Source organism: Schistocerca gregaria, chromosome 3 (assembly GCF_023897955.1).
Source record: "Schistocerca gregaria isolate iqSchGreg1 chromosome 3, iqSchGreg1.2, whole genome shotgun sequence".
NCBI lineage: Eukaryota > Metazoa > Arthropoda > Insecta > Orthoptera > Acrididae > Schistocerca > Schistocerca gregaria.
Genome location: NC_064922.1, coordinates 171,586,902 through 171,608,609, shown reverse-complemented (window position 1 = coordinate 171,608,609; position 21,708 = coordinate 171,586,902). Strand labels below are relative to the sequence as shown.

Sequence of the window (21,708 nt, the reverse complement as noted above, 5' to 3'; positions counted from 1 at the left end):
GTTTTACAAAGTCTTGGAGGTATCTACAATGCAGTATGGATCTGAAACTAGGGTTTCCATGCAAAAGGGTATGAGCAGGATCTGGCCTGTGGAAATGAGATGTGTTTATAGTGTTAAAGGTTGCACCAGAGAAGACCATTTCAGAAATGAAGAAACTAGGAATGGATTACAAGTTGATTCAGTGCACGAGAAAATAGATCGAACAGACTGCAAATCTAGAAGGAGAAGACAGAGGGGAAGATCATGGAAGAGATGGCCTAGTTGATTCTAGCAGGTGAAATCAGCTAATCTATGAAGGGAGGGGAGGAAGAAGTAGTATTGTTGTTGTGAATTGCACAACTCATCCTAAATTCACTCTTGGTATTAATTGAAAATACCATGATGGAGTGGATGTATTTACAAATTAATCTACACTGTTTCTTCAAATAATCCTTTTCGAGAGGATGGTAAGTCACCCAGAATCCCGGGTCAGGGAAGACTTACCTGACAGGATGAGAAGGAAAGACTGATTGCTGTGGACCGCACCAGACGAGATTTGAAAGCCTGTAAGCTTAAGTCATTTTTGGCCATCCTCCCTCCCACCTCTGTTACATGCACTTAGCTTTTTGCTCTTATTACTTCATGCATGATGTTTTAGTGGTAATCTCTGTCTTGCAAATTACCGTCTTCCACCTTCAAGCTCTCAGGTTTTCAAATCTCGTCTGGTGCAGTCCCCAACAATCACTCTTTCCTTCTTATCCTGTGTGGTAAGTTTCTCCTGATCAGAGGTTCTGGGTGACTTTTCTAAACTGTACTCTGTTCTCTAAACCTCTCCAGTCCTTTTCCTTTACTGCCCTCTTCCTTCCCCTTCAACTCTTCTGCTGGAAGAAGGAGCCACTGGCTCAAGAAGCTTGCATAAATTAAACCTTTTTGTGTGTGCATTGTCCTACTGCCACTTGGTGAGTAGACTCTTTTATCTATCCAATTACATTATACTGACTTGAATAATTACATCAGATAGACTCTTATTTAACCAGCATACAGACAGCTAATAGTGCTGTATGGAAAATTAAAATGCTTTGTGTGAAGTATCAGATAATAATTCATAGTATGGAAGGAGTGGTGTCTTATTTTCAAAGTAGTTGTTTTTCTCATAAAATACAGTAATCTAGAATTAATTACCATAATTATCAGTTTGAGTAGATTAGCACTAGTTATAATTCATTGTTAGTATATTTTACAAAAGTACGCAGAAGTGGTTGCTTCTGCCTGCTAATGAATAGCTTAACTCATTCCACATCCCTGAATGCTCTTTTTCATGATGGAATTGATGGAAAATGATGTGTGAATGAATGAATGAACACTTTTTTTTGTCCAGTCTGCACAGATATGAAATTATTGGTGACATCTAGACTACAGATAGCTGCTCTTACCCGATTTGACAGTCTAGTTATCTGTCCTGCTTACAGTTGTCAATTGTAGTTCCCATTTTTTATAATTTCAATTGTTGACCTTTAAGTTGTGTATTTGTAATTGTATTGCTGAGTTTAAAGAATAGCATGTAAGGTAATAATAACTACTTTGCACTGAGAGTGAAACAGAATAAGGGCTCAAAATGATAAGGAGATGAACAAGATTAACACATCAGAATGGGTATTAGCTCTTTTTATGTGCTTCAGATTTTCTGGTTTGTTAGTCAGCAAAGTGATCCTGGGGAAAGTACCGCTTTAAGCTTTCTTTCTCCCCCCCTCCCCCCCTGTCTCCTCCCTCCCTGCCCCTTAAAAGGGGGAGAAATCATGAATCAGCTGTTTTATTTTATAGGCATTCAACTGGATGACACACCTTGATGATTACAATCAAAATCAAATAAGATTGGTCCCATTATTAGTTTGCTTCATGTAAGCATTTCTCTTTTCTGAGGTAAACACCTAACACTCATCTGATAATAGGCATCACATAGCTGTGTATTGTCCATGCTTAAAACACTGTGTGAATTACATAGAAGTGAATGCATTTCTTATATGCAGAGACAAAGAATACTAATTAAAATTAAATAAAACATTCCACAATTATAATTTTACTGGCTCATTTTATAGAATTATTCCTAATACTTTTGGAAGTCTCAGTTTTGTCTCACTCACTAATAATTTCCTAAATCTCATTCTAAGATCCATAAAACCTGCCAATCTTGAATACTAACTGACAACACACATCCTTGAAGTATAAAATTTCATTGGTAGTACACAAAATTAGTCCTTGTAAGATTTTCATGAATGAAAGGATGAGGTATTCAGTACAGGGCACAAAAAAAAAAAAAAAAAAAAAAAAACAGGTATGTTAGTGTAGCTCAGTGGGTGGATCCAAAAGTCTCATGTTCGATCTCTGGTTGGTAGTCTTCTCTGTCACTTGTCACTTCTTTCACCTGTGACAGTGTTTGTTAATGTGAAAAATACTGAGTTGAATCACAATTTTGTGTCCACATTAAACCCTCTTTAACCATTTCTGTACAGATGTCGGAGGAACATAGTGGCATACCACCTGCAACAGAACCATGTTGAGTAAAGCACTGTGGTGTTTAAACCAACCTTCTGGTTGATGGTGGACGTACTTTAAATCTCAAATATGGATACCAAACAGTGGAAATTCTAGGATGAAATATCAACAATATAAGAAAAATATAGATTTCTGCTCACTGTAAAGATGACATGTTGAGTTGCAGACAGCCACAATGAGGAGATACTTAACACGTAAAGCTTTCTTCAGTACAGGAAAAAAAAAAAAAAAAAAAAAAAAAAAACACACACACACACACACACACACACACACACACACACACACACACTCATTCATACATGCAAGCACACTTCACACACCCATGACCCCCATCTCTGGCAGCTTGGACTGTAATGTAGCTGTCATGTGGAAGGAAAGCAGCAGTTTGGAGTGGCGGGGAATGGGAAGGGATAGCAGGGAATGGGTGGAGGGAGAAAAGAGTGCTGTATGGTGGAGTGGGCAGGGACTAGATGGATGCATGTGAAGCCTGCCACCAAGTACAGTGTTAGGAGGCTGTGGGGGGAGGGGGGGAGATGGGGAAGGTGGGGGGGGGGGAGGAAGGAGGCACAAAAGGAGAGGAACAGGGAAGGGGAAAGACGGGCAGGTGCTTTGGCAGAGGGCGGCACACAATAAGAATGAGGGGATGTGAATAGGGAGATGGTGATAGAACAGAGGGGGTGGACACTGTTGGATGGAAAGTGTCGTTTACCACACTGCTGGTTGAGGTCAGGATAATTTCAAGAATGGAGAATGTGTTTTAAGAATAACTCCCATTTGTGCAGTTCAGAAAAGCTGGTGCTGGAAAAGAGGCTCCAGATGGCCCAGAAGTGAATGTGTGTTTCCTATATGTAGAGACAAAGAATACTAATTAAAATTAAGTAAAGCATTCAACAATTTTGGTTGTACCGGCTCAGTTTATACAATTATTTATAATACTTTTGGAAGTCTCAGTTTTGTCTCACTAATAATCTCCCATCTCTCATTCTAACATCCATAAAACCTGCCACTCTTGAATACTAGCTGAGAACACACGTCGTTGAAGAAAAAAATTTCATTGGCAATGCATCAAATTAGCCAATGTAAGATTTGCATGAATGAAAGAATATGGTATTCAATAAATGGCAAAATATACAGATATATTAGTGTAGCTCAGTGGATATTATGGATCCAAAAGTCTCATGTTCGATCTCTGGTTAGTAGTATTGTCTGTCACTTGTCACTTCTTTTACCTTTGAAAATGTTTGTTAATGTGAAAAATACTGAGTTGAACCATGGTTTGGAGTCCACATTAAACCCTCTATAACAATTTCTGTTGGCCCAGCCATTGAAATAAAGCTTGTTAAGAAGGTTATCCCAAAAGTAACGTCTCCAAAGTGATGGAGGTGACAAGGAAACTGAACTGTTTGCATAGCGTTTGGCCAAACTGTTATTTTCCTTGCTCCCTCCACTCTCTACAGAAATAACTGCATATCCACTAGAGCTTTCAGTCTTGGCTTGGCAACCAGTTGTAATGAAGAAGCTCTCATTAGCCATTAGCACCAGGTGCAAAGTTCATGCAATTATTCAGTTTTTAAGTACAAAAGGTATTAAACCAATCAACATTCATTGGCAGTTGATGGGAATTGTATGGAGAGTCATGTACAGATGTCAAAAATGTCCACAAGTGGTGAAGAGAGTTTGCATGTGGTTGTACTGAAATTCATGTTGAGGAAAGAAGTGGAGACTGCCAATTCAGAAAGAAACAGTCGCAAAGGTTGAACAGGTTTCTCGACGTGCAATTCGCCAGAAATGTTGAAATTTCAGAAGATGTGTGTAAGATAGTTCTCGAGAAAACAGCCAGTTTCTTCAATGCTATGCGGGTGAAAAGTGCAACCTTTTGGATTCAATAGTCATGGGTCATGAAACCTGAGCTTTCAACTTCACATCTAGGACAAAATGAAAATAACATGAATGGTACCATTGCAGTTCACCTAACCATGAAAATTCAAAAGAACACAGCCTTCAAGTAAAGCCATGACAAGTGTTTTGGGATCGAAAGAGGATATTGTTGATTGACATCAAGGTACCTGCAACAACAATAAATGCCAACAGGTATTGTAAACATTTAAAAGATCCATACAAGTGATTAAGAACTGAAGAAGAGAATGTTGAGCAAGGGCATAAGCCTTCTCCTTTGCAATGCTTACCTGCACATTCTCAGTCAAACTGTTAAACAGTGGATCTTCTGCAACAGTTTGGATGGGACATCATCACCCATCCACCCTATAGTACGGACTTAGTGCCCAGTGACTACCACTTGTTACCTAAGTTGAAAGAACACTTGGCTGGAATGATGGTGATAAGGTGAAAGATGAGGTCAGGCACTTCTTCAAAAGCATGGCGGCAGGGTAGAATGACATGAGCACATAAAAACTGCTACTAAACTAAACCAAACTCCTCATAAACAGGCCATGAAGGCTCAAAGGTACCGACTGGCCACTGTGTCATCCTCAGCCCACAGGCGTCACTGGATGCAGATATGGAAGGGCATGTGGTCAGCACACTGCTCTCCTGACTGTATGTCAGTTTTTGAGACCAGAGCTTCTACTCCTCAATCAAGTAGCTCCTCAATTTGCCTCACAAGGGCTGAGTGCACCCATCTTGCCAACAGCGCTTGGCAGACTGGATGGTCATCCGTCCAAGTGCTAGCCCAGCCCGACAGCTCTTAACTTCGGTGATCTGATGGGAACCAGTGTAACCACTGCGGCAAGGCCGTTGGCTAAAAACTGTTACAGCATTTACAAGAACATGGCAATTGAAATGACAATTATGTGGAAAATAGGAAAATGTTCAGGCTTCAAAACTATGTACAATTCTTTATACTAAAAAAAATGGAGACATTACTTTTGGGATCATCCTAGTACATTCAGGTGCATGTAGGGGAACAAGGTGGTCTACTTTGCTCTTGGTCACAGTCTGGCGGGGGCTGTTCATCCTTTTGGTCAGTGGATTGTGGATTGGTAGTCATACCAGTATAAAAACTGTGCAATGATTGCAGCAGAGCTGGTATATGACATGTCTGCTTTCACAGGTGGCCACGCCTGTGATGGAGTAGGATAAGCCTGTGACAGGACTGGTATAGGAAGTGCTGGGTGAGTGGGTTGAGCAGGTCTTTAACCTGGGTCTACCACAGGGATATTATCTCTGTGGTAAGGGGTTGGGGTTGGTATTGGGAGTGGCATCAATTATGCAATCACTGCAATCATTGAACAGTTTTTTGTATTGGTATGACTGCCTCCCAGCTGACCACCAGGATGGACAGCCACTGCCGAACTCTGGCCTAGAGCAAAGCAGGACCACCGTACCGCAAACGTGCAACTGAACATAACGTGCTTGATTTCAGCGACTGCTTCACAACCTGGGCCAACTGGATACAGGTCCAAGGCCTGTCCAATCCTCCCATCCAGCAGTGCTGTCAGAGGCTTATCCTACCCCATCAAGGACCAGGCCACTTGTGAAACCAGACAGGTCATATACCAGCTCTGCTGGAATCATTGCACAGCTTTTGATATTGGTATCATTACCAACCAGCTGTCCACAGAATAAACAACCACTGCCAAACTGAGACTAAGAGCAAAGCAGACCACTCTCTCGCACAGGTTGCAGAACATAACATTCTTGATTTCAATAGCTACTCACAACCAGAGCCATCTGGACCCTCTCTACCACCATCAGCTTTTCTGAACTTTGCGGATGGGAGTTATCCTTACAACACATTTTCCACTCTAAAAATTATCCCAGACTTACCCTACGGCAAATTACTGTTCCGACACCTTACACCCCACGGTTTCTGCCCCTTCTGTCCTACCACCATACCACCACCTCCCTAGTTACGTCCCTTCACTCTTGTTGGTTTAAAGCCAACTCACTGACATTAAACTTTGAAAAGACTCACTATATGCAATTCAGAACCTGTAAGAGGTTTCCACCCAGCATATGCATAAAGTACAAAGAAGAGCAGATAGAAGAGGTTGACAGTCTTAAATTCCTGGGATTACAACTTGATAATAAATTCATTTGGGAGGAGCACACGACAGAACTGCAGAAATGCCTTAATACATCTGTATTTGCAATTCGAGTGTTAGCAGACATAGGCAACATAAAAGTGAAAAAGCTTGCATACTTTGCGTACTTTCATTCCATAATGTCATATGGTATAATATTTTGGGGTAACTCTTCAAGTCAAACAAAAGTTTTCAGAGTCCAAAAGCGTGTAATACGTATTATTTGTGGAGTAAACTCACGGACATCTTGTAGGAACCTCTTCAAAGAACTGGGTATACTAACTACTGCCTTTCAGTATATTTACTCCTTAATGAAATTTGTCCTAAATAATATATCCCTTTTTCCAACAAACAGCTCAGTTCATACATACAATACCAGGAACAAAAATGATCCGCACAAGGACTTAAAAGCACTTACTTTCGTTCAAAAAGGGGTCCACTACTCAGGAACACTCATCTTCAATCATTTGCCAGCAAAGAAATGATGTGTTGTATATATTTATACTATTAGTATAGTTATTTCAGCCTTTTTTTCTTTTTTCTTTTTTCTTTTCTTTTTTTTTTTTTTAAAAAAGGTGACATGTTCCACATCCACGAGGATCTCGTCAACACGGATCTATGGAATGAAAAACTAATCTAATCTAACCCTTTGCCAATTCCCCCATCCGTCTCTCCCCTTTCCTGCTCCTCTCTTTCTTCACTCTACCCCCATCCCTGATTCCCTGCCCCACCACCTCCCTATTCACATACCCTCACTCTTGTTCTGTTCCACACTTTGCCAATGCACCCACTAGTCTTTTCCCTTTTCTGCTCCTCTCTTTCTTCGCTTTTCCCCCTCCCTGCCTCCATGCCCCCCCTCCCTCCCCTGCCCCCAAGCCTCCTTTTGTTGTATTGGTGGCAGTCTTGTAATGCCTCCATCTAGTCCCTGCATGCTTCACCAGAGAGGGCTCTTTTCTCTCCCCATCCGTACCATGTTATCCCTTTCCTTTCCCTGCCACCTCCAGATTCCTGCTTTCATTCAATGTTACAGTTGCATTCCAGTACAAGCTGCTGGAGATGGTAGTCATGTGCGCATGCTTGTGTGAATGAATGTGTGTGTTTCCTTTTCTGAACCAGGTTTTAGCCTAAAGCTAAATGAATAACTGTCTTGCATTGTGCGTGTCACAACTCAACATGTTATCTTTACAGTGAGTAGCAATCTATTCTTCTCTTTGTATTGCAGACCAGTATGTTCAGTAGGCTGTGCATAATCATATAGCCATGACATATCTTGAGTCAGAAAGAGAGCATATTTGGAGTAAGACAAATGTCTACATGGACGGTGACGGTGCATTGAATTCTGAAGAACCTCTCACCATCGGCACAATGACCATTGCTACGCCCTCGACCTACCTTGACATGGCAACAGAGAGTGGCACAACAAGAGTGTTGTGCCAAACAACTACTCGGTTCGCATGCATGGCACTACATTGTCTTTTCAAAGTTCCAGTCCTGCATACAGCATCTTCAAGGAGAATGAATATTGGCAGATTGTCATCTTCATACATGTCCAGCATCTGATGTGATGGTGGGCAGTGCCATTTGATACACAATATAATCACTTCTGATTCACAGACAATAATTTTGGCAGCAGGGATTATATTTCTTGTGCATTAAAGTCAGTGGCTGTCCCCTATCTTCAGGATCTCCATGACATAATCTTTCAGCTAGATAATGTAAGACCCCATATTGCCCATGCCATCCTGACATACCTTGATGCAGGGGCTGTTCAACTGTTGTTGAAGCTAGCATATTTTCTTGATTTATCACTCACTGAAAACATCTGGTCTTGGGTTGCCAATAGATGGGAATACTATTACTTGTCTGTGACTATGATTGATGAACTCACACAGAGTAGAAGCAGCATAGAATTAAGTATCTGTTTTGTCATGCAAGCTTAGTTTGACTCTATCCTCAGCTGGGTTACAGCCATTGTTACTGATCAGAGATGGTAGCTTTGTGTACTTGGTTTTGCACCAAAATCACTTACAAATTTTATCACATATTCATCCTATAGTATACATACAGTAAGTAAAATTTTGTTACTATTTATCCTTCCTGGTATCACACTTTTAATGACCAGCTGTCTATATTGAAGTCCTAAATTTATCTTATGACTCTGCAGTGACATTCGCTGTGATCAGAATAATGATTAATGAACTGTGATGTTACCTGACCTACTTGTATTTCTTATTCAGTTGTAATACTACAATGATGAATTGCTTTTGGCAAATAGATGTAGCAACCATTAAATTGAGAATCCAGCCAATGGAGTGCTCAACTGAGAATGTCATTACTTTGTACTCAGTATTGCTACATAAACACATTAATGTTAAGGAAAAAGTTACACAAAGTTACCTTTGACTCTGTGTGTGTGTGTGTGTGTGTGTGTGTGTGTGTGTGTGTGTGTGTGTGTGTGTGTGTGTGTGTGCATATGTTCATTTGTTTAAAGAAATTTGCCAGATTATGTAGTTGAAGAAAATATTTTCCTTAATGCAAATATGATTTCATGATGAGTTTTGTGTCATTACACAGAAATTGTTTGACCTGGGTCTGAAACAGTATAAGATCAGGGAAGCTGAAATAGAACAGTTCAGTAAATGTGTGGAAGATGCCAAAGATAAGAATGCAAAACAATTAGAAAGGTTTGTTACTTCTGTCTCTTGTGTTTCGCAACTAATACTACACTGTTTCTCCACTTATTGTTGTAAGCTTAGATTGTGATTTGGCCCTTATTCTGTGCAGTATACAGCTTATGAATACTTTTAAATAATATAGTGCCATTTTTAAAAGTGCTCCATAGTTGTGGAGCCACTCTTTTATAACAAAAATGTATGGATAAACAGAAATTTAAAGCTAAGTAGTTTGAGATGAGGGAAGGACTGTATGTATGTATGTATGTATGTATGCACCTATGTAACAAAAATGGTGGGAGTTTTGAATCTTCAAATGAAAGTTGCCATTGTTTTTCTAGTTTAATTCTTCAGTTGTCTTATATGTCATATGACCCTATTTCTATCTGAAAATTTTATTTGCATCAAAGGTGGAGGCTCTCAAAATGGCTGTCATGTTACTAACATAGCCTCACAGGTTTTTCCTCTCCTATCTCATATTATTCCACTTTAAATTCCTATCTATCCATGTGTTTTTGTATTGAAGGGTGATTTCAAACCTGTGGACCACCCTTTATATAATGCGTGTGTGTGTTTCTGTGTGTGTGTGTATGTGTGTGTGTGTGTGTGTGTGTGTGTGTGTGTGTGTTGTGTGTGTTTAGTGGGGAAAGGTAGATGCAACAGCTAGAAAAGTTGCTGTTGAATAATTCAGTTGACCAGACAAAGAACCCAAGCTGATCAGTGCAACTAATGGACAACACATAAAACTATAGTTTTGCTCAAATGGAATGAAACCCTGCCAAAAGCAGTGAGTATGCTGTATGCTGTGCTACACTACATGGGACTTCATCTCCAGTGGCAAGGGTACTGCCTTAATTCAGGCACTGAACTAACATTGACACTGTTGAAAATCCTTCCCACTGCTCTTAGAATAACTTCCTGAAGTCTACCTGACTTCCAGATGTATGGTGCATTAAATCTGTCTCTTTCCTCTATCAGTCAAAATGGATCACCAAAGACAATTCAGACCAGTAACAAACCAATATCTTGTTGTCAAATTATGCAACACAACAGCAGAGACCAGTGCAGTTGCTTTATATTTTGTGTGATTACATTTCCACAATTTAATTGCACAGCTTCTGGCTTAAGAAGTGGTTCTTATAATCCCTCATATCTGTATCAAAATTTACATAAATACTCTGCATTGCAGAAGGTACTTCCTGCTGTGTCACATATTAGGTTTTTCCCACATTCCATTCCTGTGTGCTTAAATGGCTCTATATGCACTACAATCAGCCTAATCTTGTCTTCATGGTCTCCTTGGGAACAATATGTAGGAGGCTGTAGTGTATTCTCAGTTAATACATGCTCTTGAAACTCTGTAAGTATACTTTAGCATGATAATTGGCAACTATCTTTAGACATATGCCTGCCAATTCAGTTACTCCATTATGCTCTTCTATGGGTCAAACAAACCTGTGATCATTTGTGCTATCATTCTTGAGTGCATACAGTACTACTGTACTAAAAGAAAGTGTGTGTTTGACTGTATAATGTTACAAACCCAAATAGTGGTGTACTTCAGATGCTGCTTGTGCTTGGTACTTTTATCAAGTCAGATCTGTCGCTCACCATTATATTATTTTTGAATGCATACATTCACTTTTAAGAATGGTTCTGGTGGTCCAGCTACTTGGTCTCACTGCCATGTGTGAACTTTCATCTCTTCTGGACTTCGATGCTTTGTAGGATGATGCTAAAATATGAGGTCACAATAACTATTTCAAGCTACAAAATAAACTTCAAACTCTTATCTTTCATTTCTGTATAGTTTAAATTCTTACTCTCTCAAAATAACAGATCTCCTTAATTACAATCAAAATAGTCTAAACCTTCAACACAATGTTATATATTTGTGACCTGTGGGCCATACATCAAAGTTCCGTCTTTTTTTCATCAAAAGTGATTCATTTGTTTTAGGTCCCTATTGACATTATCAATGGTGCTCTTACTCAAAGCCATCCATGACACTGCCAACTCAGGGTGTCAAAGCATATCCACATCCTAGTGCAGCAAGTGAGTGGTGCTCATCCCTTGATGACTCGCCACTTTTCTCGTTGTTACTGATGGTGCACCCTCTGTACAAACACAGATTGGGGTGCACAATATATGATCCTTTTTTCTGCACTACTTAACATATATTAGCTACCAGAATCATCCTTAGCTTTTACAAATATTAAAATAGTGGAGCAGGATATTTGGTAAAACGCCCTGTCACACTACACAATTTTCTTTCTAGACTGACTTAATTTTCATAGTGTGCTACAAATGAACCCTGTTCTGCCTCCTGCTTTACATATTATTGAATGTATGTGATCATTTCATTTCATATCCCTACAATTTGCTACACCTAGGCATATGAAACTCTTATCGTTCATCTGATTTTATTTTACGTTTAAGTTGTTTGCCTTCGCTTTTTTATAAATTAAAATTATTAGAATGATTGTTTTTATTTTTTTCAGAATTAGGGATACCTTCACTGAGAAGAAAGCATTGATATATATCAACATGAAAGCAGCTATTAGAGGAATAGAAAATTGTGAGTGTGATACAAAGGTGTATTATGCCCAAGCACAGAAGTGTACAGAAGAGTTTAACAGTATTTGCCACTCAGCATTCACAGATTTAATGGCTTCAGAGCTTACTTTGAATAATCAACTTGAGGTCAGTTCACATGGAATACTGACTACTCTCTTACTAAAGATATTAATTTTATTTTCAGTTTTTCCATGATCAGCTATAGTTTTAGCACCCAGTCAGCTAAGGAACTACCTAGTTATAGGAAAAACATTGCCAATAATACAGAAAAAAATCATTAAAGAAAATATAGAGTAAAACAGTATTAATAATAGAAGTATAGCAGTGATATGTTGTTGTTGTTGTGGTCCTCAGTCCTGAGACTGGTTTGATGCAGCTCTCCATGTTCCTCTATCCTGTGCAAGCTTATTCATCTCCCAGTGCTTACTGCAACCTACATCCTGAATCTGCTTAGTGTATTCATCTATTGGTCTCCCTCTATGATTTTTACCCTCCACGCTGCCCTAAAATGCTAAATTTGTGATCCCTTGCTGCCTCAAACATGTCCTACCAACCAGTCCCTTCTTTTTGTCAAGTTGTGCCACAAACTCCTCTTTTCCCCAATTCTGTTCAATACCTCCTCATTAGTTATGTGATCTACCCATCCAATCTTCAGCATTCTTCTGTAGCACCACATTTCGAAAGCTTCTAGTCTCTTCTTGTACAAACTATTTACCGTCCATGTTTCACTTCCATATATGGCTACACTCCATACAAATACTTTCAGAAACGACTTCCTGACACTTAAATCTATACTTGATGTTAACAAATTTCTCTTCTTCAGAAATGATTTCCTTGCTGTTGCCAGTCTACATTTTATATCCTCTCTACTTTGACCATCATCAATTATTTTACTCCCTAAATAGCAAAACTCCTTTACTACTTTAAGTGTCTCATTTCCTAATCTAATTCCGTCAGCATCACCCGATTTAATTTGACTACATTCCATTCTCCTCGTTTTGCTTTTGTTGATGTTCATCTTATATCCTGCTTTCAAGACACTGTCCATTCCTTTCAACTGCTCCTCCAAGTCCTTTGCTGTCTCTGACAGAATTACAATGTCATCAGCGAACCTCAAAGTTTTTATTTCTTCCCCATGAATTTTAATACCTACTCCCAATTTTTCTTTTGTTTCCTTTACTGCTTGTTCCATATACAGATTGAATAGCATCGGGGGGAGGCTACAACCCTGTCTCACTCCCTTCCCAACCACTGCTTCCCTTTCATGTCTCTCGACTCTTATAACTGCCATCTGGTTTCTGTACAAATTGTAAATAGTGTTTCGCTCGCTGTATTTTATCCCTGACACCTTCAGAATTTGAAAGAGAATATTCCAGTCAACGTTGTCAAAAGTTTTGTCTAAGTCTACAAATGCTAGAAATGTAGGTTTGCCTTTCCTTGATCTAGCTTCTAAGATAAGTCGTAGGGTCAGCATTGCATCACGTGTTCCAGTATTTCTACGGAATCCAAACTGATCTTCCCGGGTTCCGATTCTACCAGTCTTTCCATTCGTCTGTAAAGAATTTGTGTTAGTATTTTGCAGCTGATAGTTCAGTAATTTTCACATCTGTCAACACTTGCTTTCTTTGGGATCGGAATTATTATATTCTTGAAGTCTTAGGGTATTTCGCCTGTCTCATACATCTTACTCACCAGATGGTAGAGTTTTGTCATGACTGGCTCTCCCAAGGCCGTCAGTAGTTCTAATGAAATGTTATCTACTCCTGGGGCCTTGTTTCGACTCAGGTCTTTCAGTGCTCTGTCAAACTCTTCACGCAGTATCTTATCTCCCATTTCATCTTCATCTAAATCCTCTTCCATTTCCATAATATTGTCCTCAAGTACATCACCCTTGTATAAACCCTCTATATACACATTCCACCTTTCCGCCTTCCCTTCTTTGCTTAGAACTGGGTTACCATCTGAGCTCTTGATATTCATACAAGTGGTTCTCTTCTCTCCAAAGGTCTCTTTAATTTTCCTGTAGGCAGTATCTATCTTACCCCTAGTGAGATAAGCCTCTATATCCTTACATTTGTCCTCCAGCCATCCCTGCTTAGCCATTTTGCATTTCCTGTCGATCTCATTTTTGATACATTTGTATTCCTTTTTGCCTGCTTCATTTACTGCATTTTTATATTATATTCTTTCATCAATTAAATTCAAAATTTCTTCTGTTACCCAAGGATTTCTATTAGCCCTCGTCTTTTTACCTACTTGATCCTCTGCTGCCATCACTATTTCATCCCTCAGAGCTACCCATTCTTCTTCTACTGTATTCCTTTCCCCCATTCCTGTCAATCATTCCCTTATGCTCTCCCTGAAACTTTCTACAACCTCTGGTTCCTTCAGTTTATCCAGGTCCCATCTCCTTAAATTAACACCTTTTTGCAGTTTTTTCAGTTTTAATGTACAGTTCATAGCCAACAGATTGTGGTCAGAGTCCACATCTGCCACTGGAAATGTCTTACAACTTAAAACCTGATTCCTAAATCTCTGTCTTACCATTATATAATATATCTGATACCTTTTAGTATCTTCAGGATTCTTCTTTGTATATAACCTTCTTTTATGATTATTGAACCAAGTATTAGCTATGATTAAGTTATGCTCTGTGCAGAATTCTACCAGACGGCTTCCTCTTTCACTTCTTCCACGCAATCCATATTCACCGACTATGTTTCCTTCTCTCCCTTTTCCTACTGATGAATTACAGTCACCCATGACTATTAAATTTTCATCTCCTTTCACTATCTGAATAATTTCTTTTATTTCATCATACATTTCTTCAATTTCTTCATCATCTGTAGAGCTAGTTGGTGTATAAACCTGTACTACTGTAGTAGGCATGGACTTTGTGTCTATCTTGGCCAAAATAATGCATTCACTATGCTGTTTGTAGTATCTTATCTGCACTCCTATTTTTTTATTCACTATTAAACCTACTCCTGCATTACCCCTATTTCATTTTGTATTTATAACCCTGTATTCACCTGACCAAAAGTCTTCTTCCTCCTGCCACTGAACTTCACTAATTCCCACTATTTTTAACTTTAACCTATCCATTTTCCTTTTTAAATTTTATAACCTACCTGCTCGATTAAGGGATCTGATATTCCACACTCCGATCCGTAGAACGCCAGTTTTCTTTCTCCTGATAACGATGTCCTCTTGAGTAGTCCCTGCCCGGAGATATGAATGGGGGACTATTTTACCTCCGGAATATTTTACCCAAGAGGATGCCATCATCATTTAACCATACAGTAAAGCTGCATGCCCTCGGGAAAAATTACGGCTGTAGTTTCCCCTTGCTTTCAGCTGTTCACAGTACCAGCACAGCAAGGCCGTTTTGGTTAATGTTACAAGGCCAGATCAGTCAATCATCCAGACTGTTGCCCCTGCAACTACTGAAAAGGCTGCTGCCCCTCTTCAGGAACCACATGTTTGTCTGGCCTCTTAACAGATACCCCTCTGTTGTGGTTGCATCTACAATACGGCCATCTGTATCGCTGAGGCACGCAAGCCTCCCCACCAATGGCAAGATTCATCATTCATGGGGAGGGGGGGTGGGGGGAGCAATGATATAGAGAAAGGAATTGGTTATTATGTTATGCCATCAGTGATTGTTGACATTAAAAGAGATGCTAACACAGGTAGGAAAATATTCATATTTATAAATGACACACATACAAGAGCTTTTTAGAGCATGTGGAATACGTTTCAAGTGAGAGTGAAGAAAAAGAAAGTTATGTCAGCATTCAGCAGGAAAATTAATACATTAGTACTGAAGCATAGAAATCTTCATCACAGGTTGTAATGATGATGAAGCCTTGTTGAGAGACAAAAGTTGAAAACAGCAAAATTCAATGGACGGGCAGCTGTACAAGAAGTATTCATGCAATTTAAAGACTGAATATTCTTTTAGAATCATAAATCATAAAGTCAGTCAATAGCTCAATATCATCTAGCCACTTGAACAGAGATTATACATCATTGAACTGGAAAGTGATTTAGTTTCTTTGTCATCCTATTTGTTTCCTGGACAAAAATGACAGGTGCAAAAATCTTCTACTGTCAACCAACAGTAGGTAGGTTACTGGACTTAATGTGGCATCTCTTAGATGCTACATCAATTTTAGGACAGAACTGGCTCCTTTTCTAGCAGCTGTTTGTGGCAGATTCTGGAGCAAAAGAGTGTATCATGTGATATGAAAAATGTCCAGGTTGTCCTAGTTTTTAAAAAGTCAGGTGACCTAGACTCACACCTACAGACTGTATCACTGAGGTCAATTTTTAGTAGAATTACAGACTACATACCTCCACTCACCAAGCGGTAACAGGAGAACACACATATAAAAATGTATTCAAGGTTTTGGAGCCAGTGGCTCCTTTTTCCAGCAGAAGGGCAGAAGGGGAAGGAAGAGGGGTGTGTGTTCTCCTGCTGCTGCATGGTGAATACATTTTTTTATCTACCAATTTATATTATATTGTCAAAAGTTGGTTATTTTTGTTGTTATATAGACTATATATTTTATTTCACATATATTTACATTTTAATTGTTTTTGTGTATAATATAGAGATGAGGAATATGCACCAAAATTGGCAAAGTAATAAAAAAAATAATCTGACAACCTGGTATATGAAGTTGAGAATTGTTAATTTACTGGCCTACTGTATGCTATGAATAAGCAAGATCTTGTATGTGACAGTTACTTTCCAAATATATTCATGAAATGTTTTCAATATCCATACTTAGTCCTATTTAGTGTCCTTTCAGTTTTTATTCCATGTTGATGCATGTATTCTTTTTGCAAACAGAAAGTGAATAAAACTTTTGAAAACAATCTTAATCAACTGGTGGAAGTGTTTATCAGGGATGCTCAAGCTCTGTTCAGTGAATGCTGTAACATACAGAAGATATTTAGTGAACGATTAGCAGAATATGCTAACTGTTATCTTACCAATGCCATTGTTAGAGCTGATGATCCAACATTTTCATTGCCACTTGAACTGAAGTCGGTAAGTCCACAGTATCGAGAACCTAGTGTACACACTTTTCTTTCTACAGTAAGTGCTCCTGCATATAAACTTGCAAAGTGATGGTAAACACTAATGAGTTTGCTTCACAGTAGAGACATTTTATGATCATATAGAGATTCATAATTATTGACAGAATATTAGAAAATGAAAAAAGCAGATTACCAGACATTCTGAAGTGAATCCAGAATTATTGTCATCTTATATTCACCAAATAAAATGAAAAATATGTAGACACTACCAATAATCTATGAATGCAGAGGTTCCAGGGCAATAATTTGTGCTTTTAGCATAAGGGAGAAGAGAGACAACTGGTATTAGAAGATGATTTGATAATTCTTCTTCCTTCACTCCATTGCAACTACTCTACATATATGATACCAGAAAAGAATGCTGGTACAGTAGATGACTGTGAAGGCCTACTTCATTTATCTCAATGCTCCATTTCACTTTTTTGTAATACAGTCTCAAAGCAGTCTCAGAGAAGATCATGTGTACATTTATTATATTCATTTAATTTGCTGCCATAAACCCATAATTCTGATCTTCAGTTTTGTATGTATTGGTGAGCAGTGATCATAACTGCACTGCCTGGATGGTGATGTAGGTATAAAACTTTTGGGAAAAATGAGCAACCTCAGACTAAAAGTGAGCTGCACATTGATGGAGTGAATGGTTGTTAAGGCTGAAGAGTTATTAGCTAGTGGCCTGTGAGACATATACTGCTCCTTCACTGTGTTACAATTGCCAGTTGTGTTCAGCACTTTGTCAGTTCAACACTTACTTCCTTAGTTATTTGTGGCATCAGGAGAAGATGCTTACAAACAAAACACAAACACATCCAAAGATGTATGTGATTCATCATGGTATATTTACTTCTTGGTTGTTACTGGTACACTTACTGTTTCTTGTTTTGATTGCTGCATTGTTATTTCCTAATAAGGCTACCTGCACTGAATGCTTTGCATTTCAGTCCGAAGACTGGTTTGATCGTTCTCATCATTAGTCCATCTTACATAAGTCTTTTCATACATGCATACTACTGGATCCTACATCCGTTTGAACCTGCTTACTGTTGTCAGGCCTCGGTATGCCTTCACTGTTTGTACCCCATGGCACTTTCCTCTATTATAAAATTGACTATTGTCGGCAACTCAGAATGTGTGATATCAACTTATCCCTTCTTTTAGTCGAGTTGTGCCATAAAAATCTTTTCTCAGCCAATTTGATCCTGTACCTCTTCAAATCCATAGAGACATTAAAACTCTATCCCTGATTCAGTTCTGAAACTTTTTCAGCTTTCTACCCAATTTTGAAAATCTATGATAAAAGTAATGTACAGTTCCAATTCACATCACTTCCTTGATCCTTCATATCTAGCAGTTCACAATATTTGCCATTCTGGGTGTATCCCTTACTGTTCTGACTCAAGAAATAAATAGATCTTTTAGTTTATTACAATTATATATTAGTGGTTCAGTGTATATTTTTGGATCAGTGCATAGACTAGGGGTACAGACTATAGTCTATTCACTGCCTGTGGTATTTTTGTAGTGTAAAGTGGTCTGTTAGATTATGTGGTGAATATGGCTCACTGATCAACCATGCATCCCCCCACAACCACCTACTCCAGTCCCACTACTGGTAAAACATACACAATTCAAAGCAGAGCCACATGTGAAACAACACATGTCATTTATCAGCTGACATGCCTGCACTGCACAGCCTTTTACATCTGTATGATGACAACTAAACTGGCTGAGCGCAATGAACGGGCACAGACGAACTGTTTGCCTAGGAGATGTCCAATACCCAGTAGCAGAGCGTGTCGTCCAGCTTTATTCTAGAGACCTAGGAACATGTTGATAATTCTTCCTGGTTATATGGCTGTGGTCCATGGAATTCTTCTATTCCTAACATTTCGTCCAATACTATGTTGCACATCCTCAGAGGCATGGCTGGTCCTGTTGAGTCCTGCCGACTGACAAGTCGGGCGTTGGAGAGCGGCCTAAATACCGAGGAAAGTGGGCGTGGTCTAGCTTGCATATAGTAGCAGAGAGAAAACTAGTCAAAGATAAAATGTAACTATTGATAATAGTCTATGATAGATAAAAATCACTTATCGATTCTGTAACGCCACTGTCCATATCTCGCTTAATTTCAAGGCCTCTTCTTTTCTATTAAAATTATCTTCATGTTTATAAATTTCAATAGCCTCCTTATACACTCGTGGATAATAGTTCGTGTTAGCACTTAAAACTGTAGTTTCAGAAAACTTAACTACATGATCACCAGACTGAAGTGCATGTTCCGCAACGGCCGATTTATCTATTTTTCCCAGTCGGCAAAGACTTTTATGCTCCTTTACCCTTGTATTCACACTTCTTTTCGTAGTACCAATATAGACCTAGCCACAAGTACACGGAATTTTATATACACCGCTAGATGATAATGGTGAACAGAACAAAGTACTTGTCCTAATTTTCTGGTAGGTTTGAATACTGGTTTCACATTATGTTTCAGCAAAATTTTGCCAATTTGATCTGTAACCTTACTAATGGAAGGTAAAGACACCGTGTTCTTCCATTGCTGCGTACCATCCTTGAAGGTCTAACCTTGGCTGCTGAAGACATTCTGGTCAGTTTTGATATTGTATCTCTGTTTACTATGATTCCGGTCAATGAAGTTATGGTTTACAAATGGAAGTTTTCCCTGAAGATTTGACCGCTCTGATTAGACACCTTCTCACATCTAGCCAGTTTCAGTGGGATGAGGAGTTTTATGAGCAAGTGGATGGTGTTGCCATGGGTAACCCGTTGATCCCTGCGATTGCCTATTTTTACATGGAGAAATTTGAACAATTAGCGTTGAATAAAGCAAATAAGAAACCATGTTGTTGGTATCATTATGTAGATGACACATTCGTGGTTTGGACACTCAGTAAAAAAGCCTTAGACGAATTTTTTTATTATCTTAATAGCATAAACCCTAAAATTCAGTTTGCCATGGAAGTGGAAAAGACCAGGCTATTTCGTTTCTCGATGTGTTAGTCATGAGACAGGCCGATGGCAGTCTAAAACATAAAGTGTTTCAGAAGAGCACACATACTGATAGATACTTACATAAGAAATCCAATCATCACCCACAACAGAAAAGAGGTGTAATCAAAAGTTTAGTGGACAGGGCGAAACAGATTTGTACGCCGGAACATCTGGATATGGAATTGAATAATCTGAAACAGGCCTTTGAAAAGAATGGGTACTCAAACAAAGAAATCAGTAGAGTTTTAAGACCTAATTACAGCAGGCCACAGGACAAGGATGGTACACAACGATGGAAAAACACGGTGTCTTTACCTTTCATTAGTAAGGTTACAGATCGAATAGGCAAAATTTTGCTGAAACATAAAGTGAAACCGGTATTCAAACCTAGCAGAAAAATAGGACAAGTACTTTGATCTGTTAAAGATAGAGGGCCACTATAATCATCTAGCGGTGTGTATAAAATTCCGTGTACTTGTGGCAAGGTCTATATTCGTACCACAAAAAAAAGTGTGAATACGAGGGTAAAAGAGCATAAAAGTCTTTGCGACTGGGAAAAATAGATAAATCGCCCATTGTGGAACATGCACTTCAGTCTGGTGACCATGTAGTTAAGTTTTCTGAAATTACAGCTTTAAGTGCTACCTCAAACTATTCTCCATGACCGTATAGGGAGGCTATTGAAATTTATAAACATGAAGATAATTTTAATAGAAAAGAAGATGCCTAGAAATTAAGCGAGATGTGGACAGTTGCGTTAGAGAATCGATAAGTGATTTGTATCTATGATGGACTATTATTGATGGTTACATTTTGTCTTTGACTAGTTTTCTCCCTGCTACTAGGTGCAAGCTAGACCACGCCCACTTTCCTCGGTATTTAGACCACTCTCCGACGCCCAACTTGTCAGTCGGCAGGACTCAACAGGACTAGCCATACCTCTGAGGATGTCCAACGTAGTATTGGACGAAACATTAGGAATAGAAGAATTCCATGGACCACGGCCATATAACCAGGAAGAATTATCAACAACAGTACCATACGGTCATGAAAGCCTTCATTGTATGACCTTGGAACCTGCTGCAGCGTACGTGCCATTTGGCTTCTCCCACCCAACACCAGTCCCTCGGAACTGCGGAGATGGGAACTTGCACTCCAACACATCCTTTAATCCTGCCATCCTCCTGGACTGAACTTATGTTAACCAACCTCACTCTCATTTACTCTTCAGTCTCTCCTTTTTCCCTCTCCTCTTTAGCCATTCATGTATCTTTTCATCCTACATAGTTGTGTTTATCTTTATACTATGTACCTCTTTACTTCTGTATGCATCCTCTTTGGTTTGAAGCTGGCACAGTACTTAACAGTGGAATATCTTTGGCTTCCCTCTGACAACCATGTCTCCATCCTTGCTACCCTCCCTGTTTACCTTTCCCTGTTGCTTCATAACCTGTGTTGTGAGTAACTGAATCTACTTTCCCTTCTTCCCTTTTTCCCCCTCTCTCCTCCCTGATGAAGGAACAATGTTCTGAAAGCTAGGAATGTAAATGTTCTGTTCTGCTCTGTGAATTGATCAGCTGTACTGAGCTGGCCAGCCCCTCTATCTCTTTGTTAGTATTTGTTTCACATCTTAATATGCGATTTTCCATTAATCATTTAGATCACCTATATGGTCCACATTCTTCAGTGTTTTGCCCTTTTGTTAGCTATCACTTACACCTGTCAACTAAACACTTTCTCTTCTTCAGTGTTATATAGTTTTGTCA

At 39.1% G+C, this 21,708-nt stretch overlaps 1 protein-coding gene across 1 annotated transcript in view; it reads left to right on the top strand.

Annotated features, from left to right (window-relative positions):
* Positions 1 to 21,708, top strand: part of LOC126355298 (dynein regulatory complex subunit 3-like) — an 85,439-nt gene that overhangs the window by 26,760 nt on the left and 36,971 nt on the right. The window contains exons 7-12 of the mRNA XM_050005589.1: positions 1,358 to 1,457; positions 1,499 to 1,540; positions 8,813 to 8,967; positions 9,121 to 9,259; positions 11,749 to 11,950; positions 16,683 to 16,883. Of these exons, the coding sequence (XP_049861546.1) occupies positions 1,358 to 1,457; positions 1,499 to 1,540; positions 8,813 to 8,967; positions 9,121 to 9,259; positions 11,749 to 11,950; positions 16,683 to 16,883 (839 nt within the window). The remainder of the gene's footprint in view (positions 1 to 1,357; positions 1,458 to 1,498; positions 1,541 to 8,812; positions 8,968 to 9,120; positions 9,260 to 11,748; positions 11,951 to 16,682; positions 16,884 to 21,708) is intronic.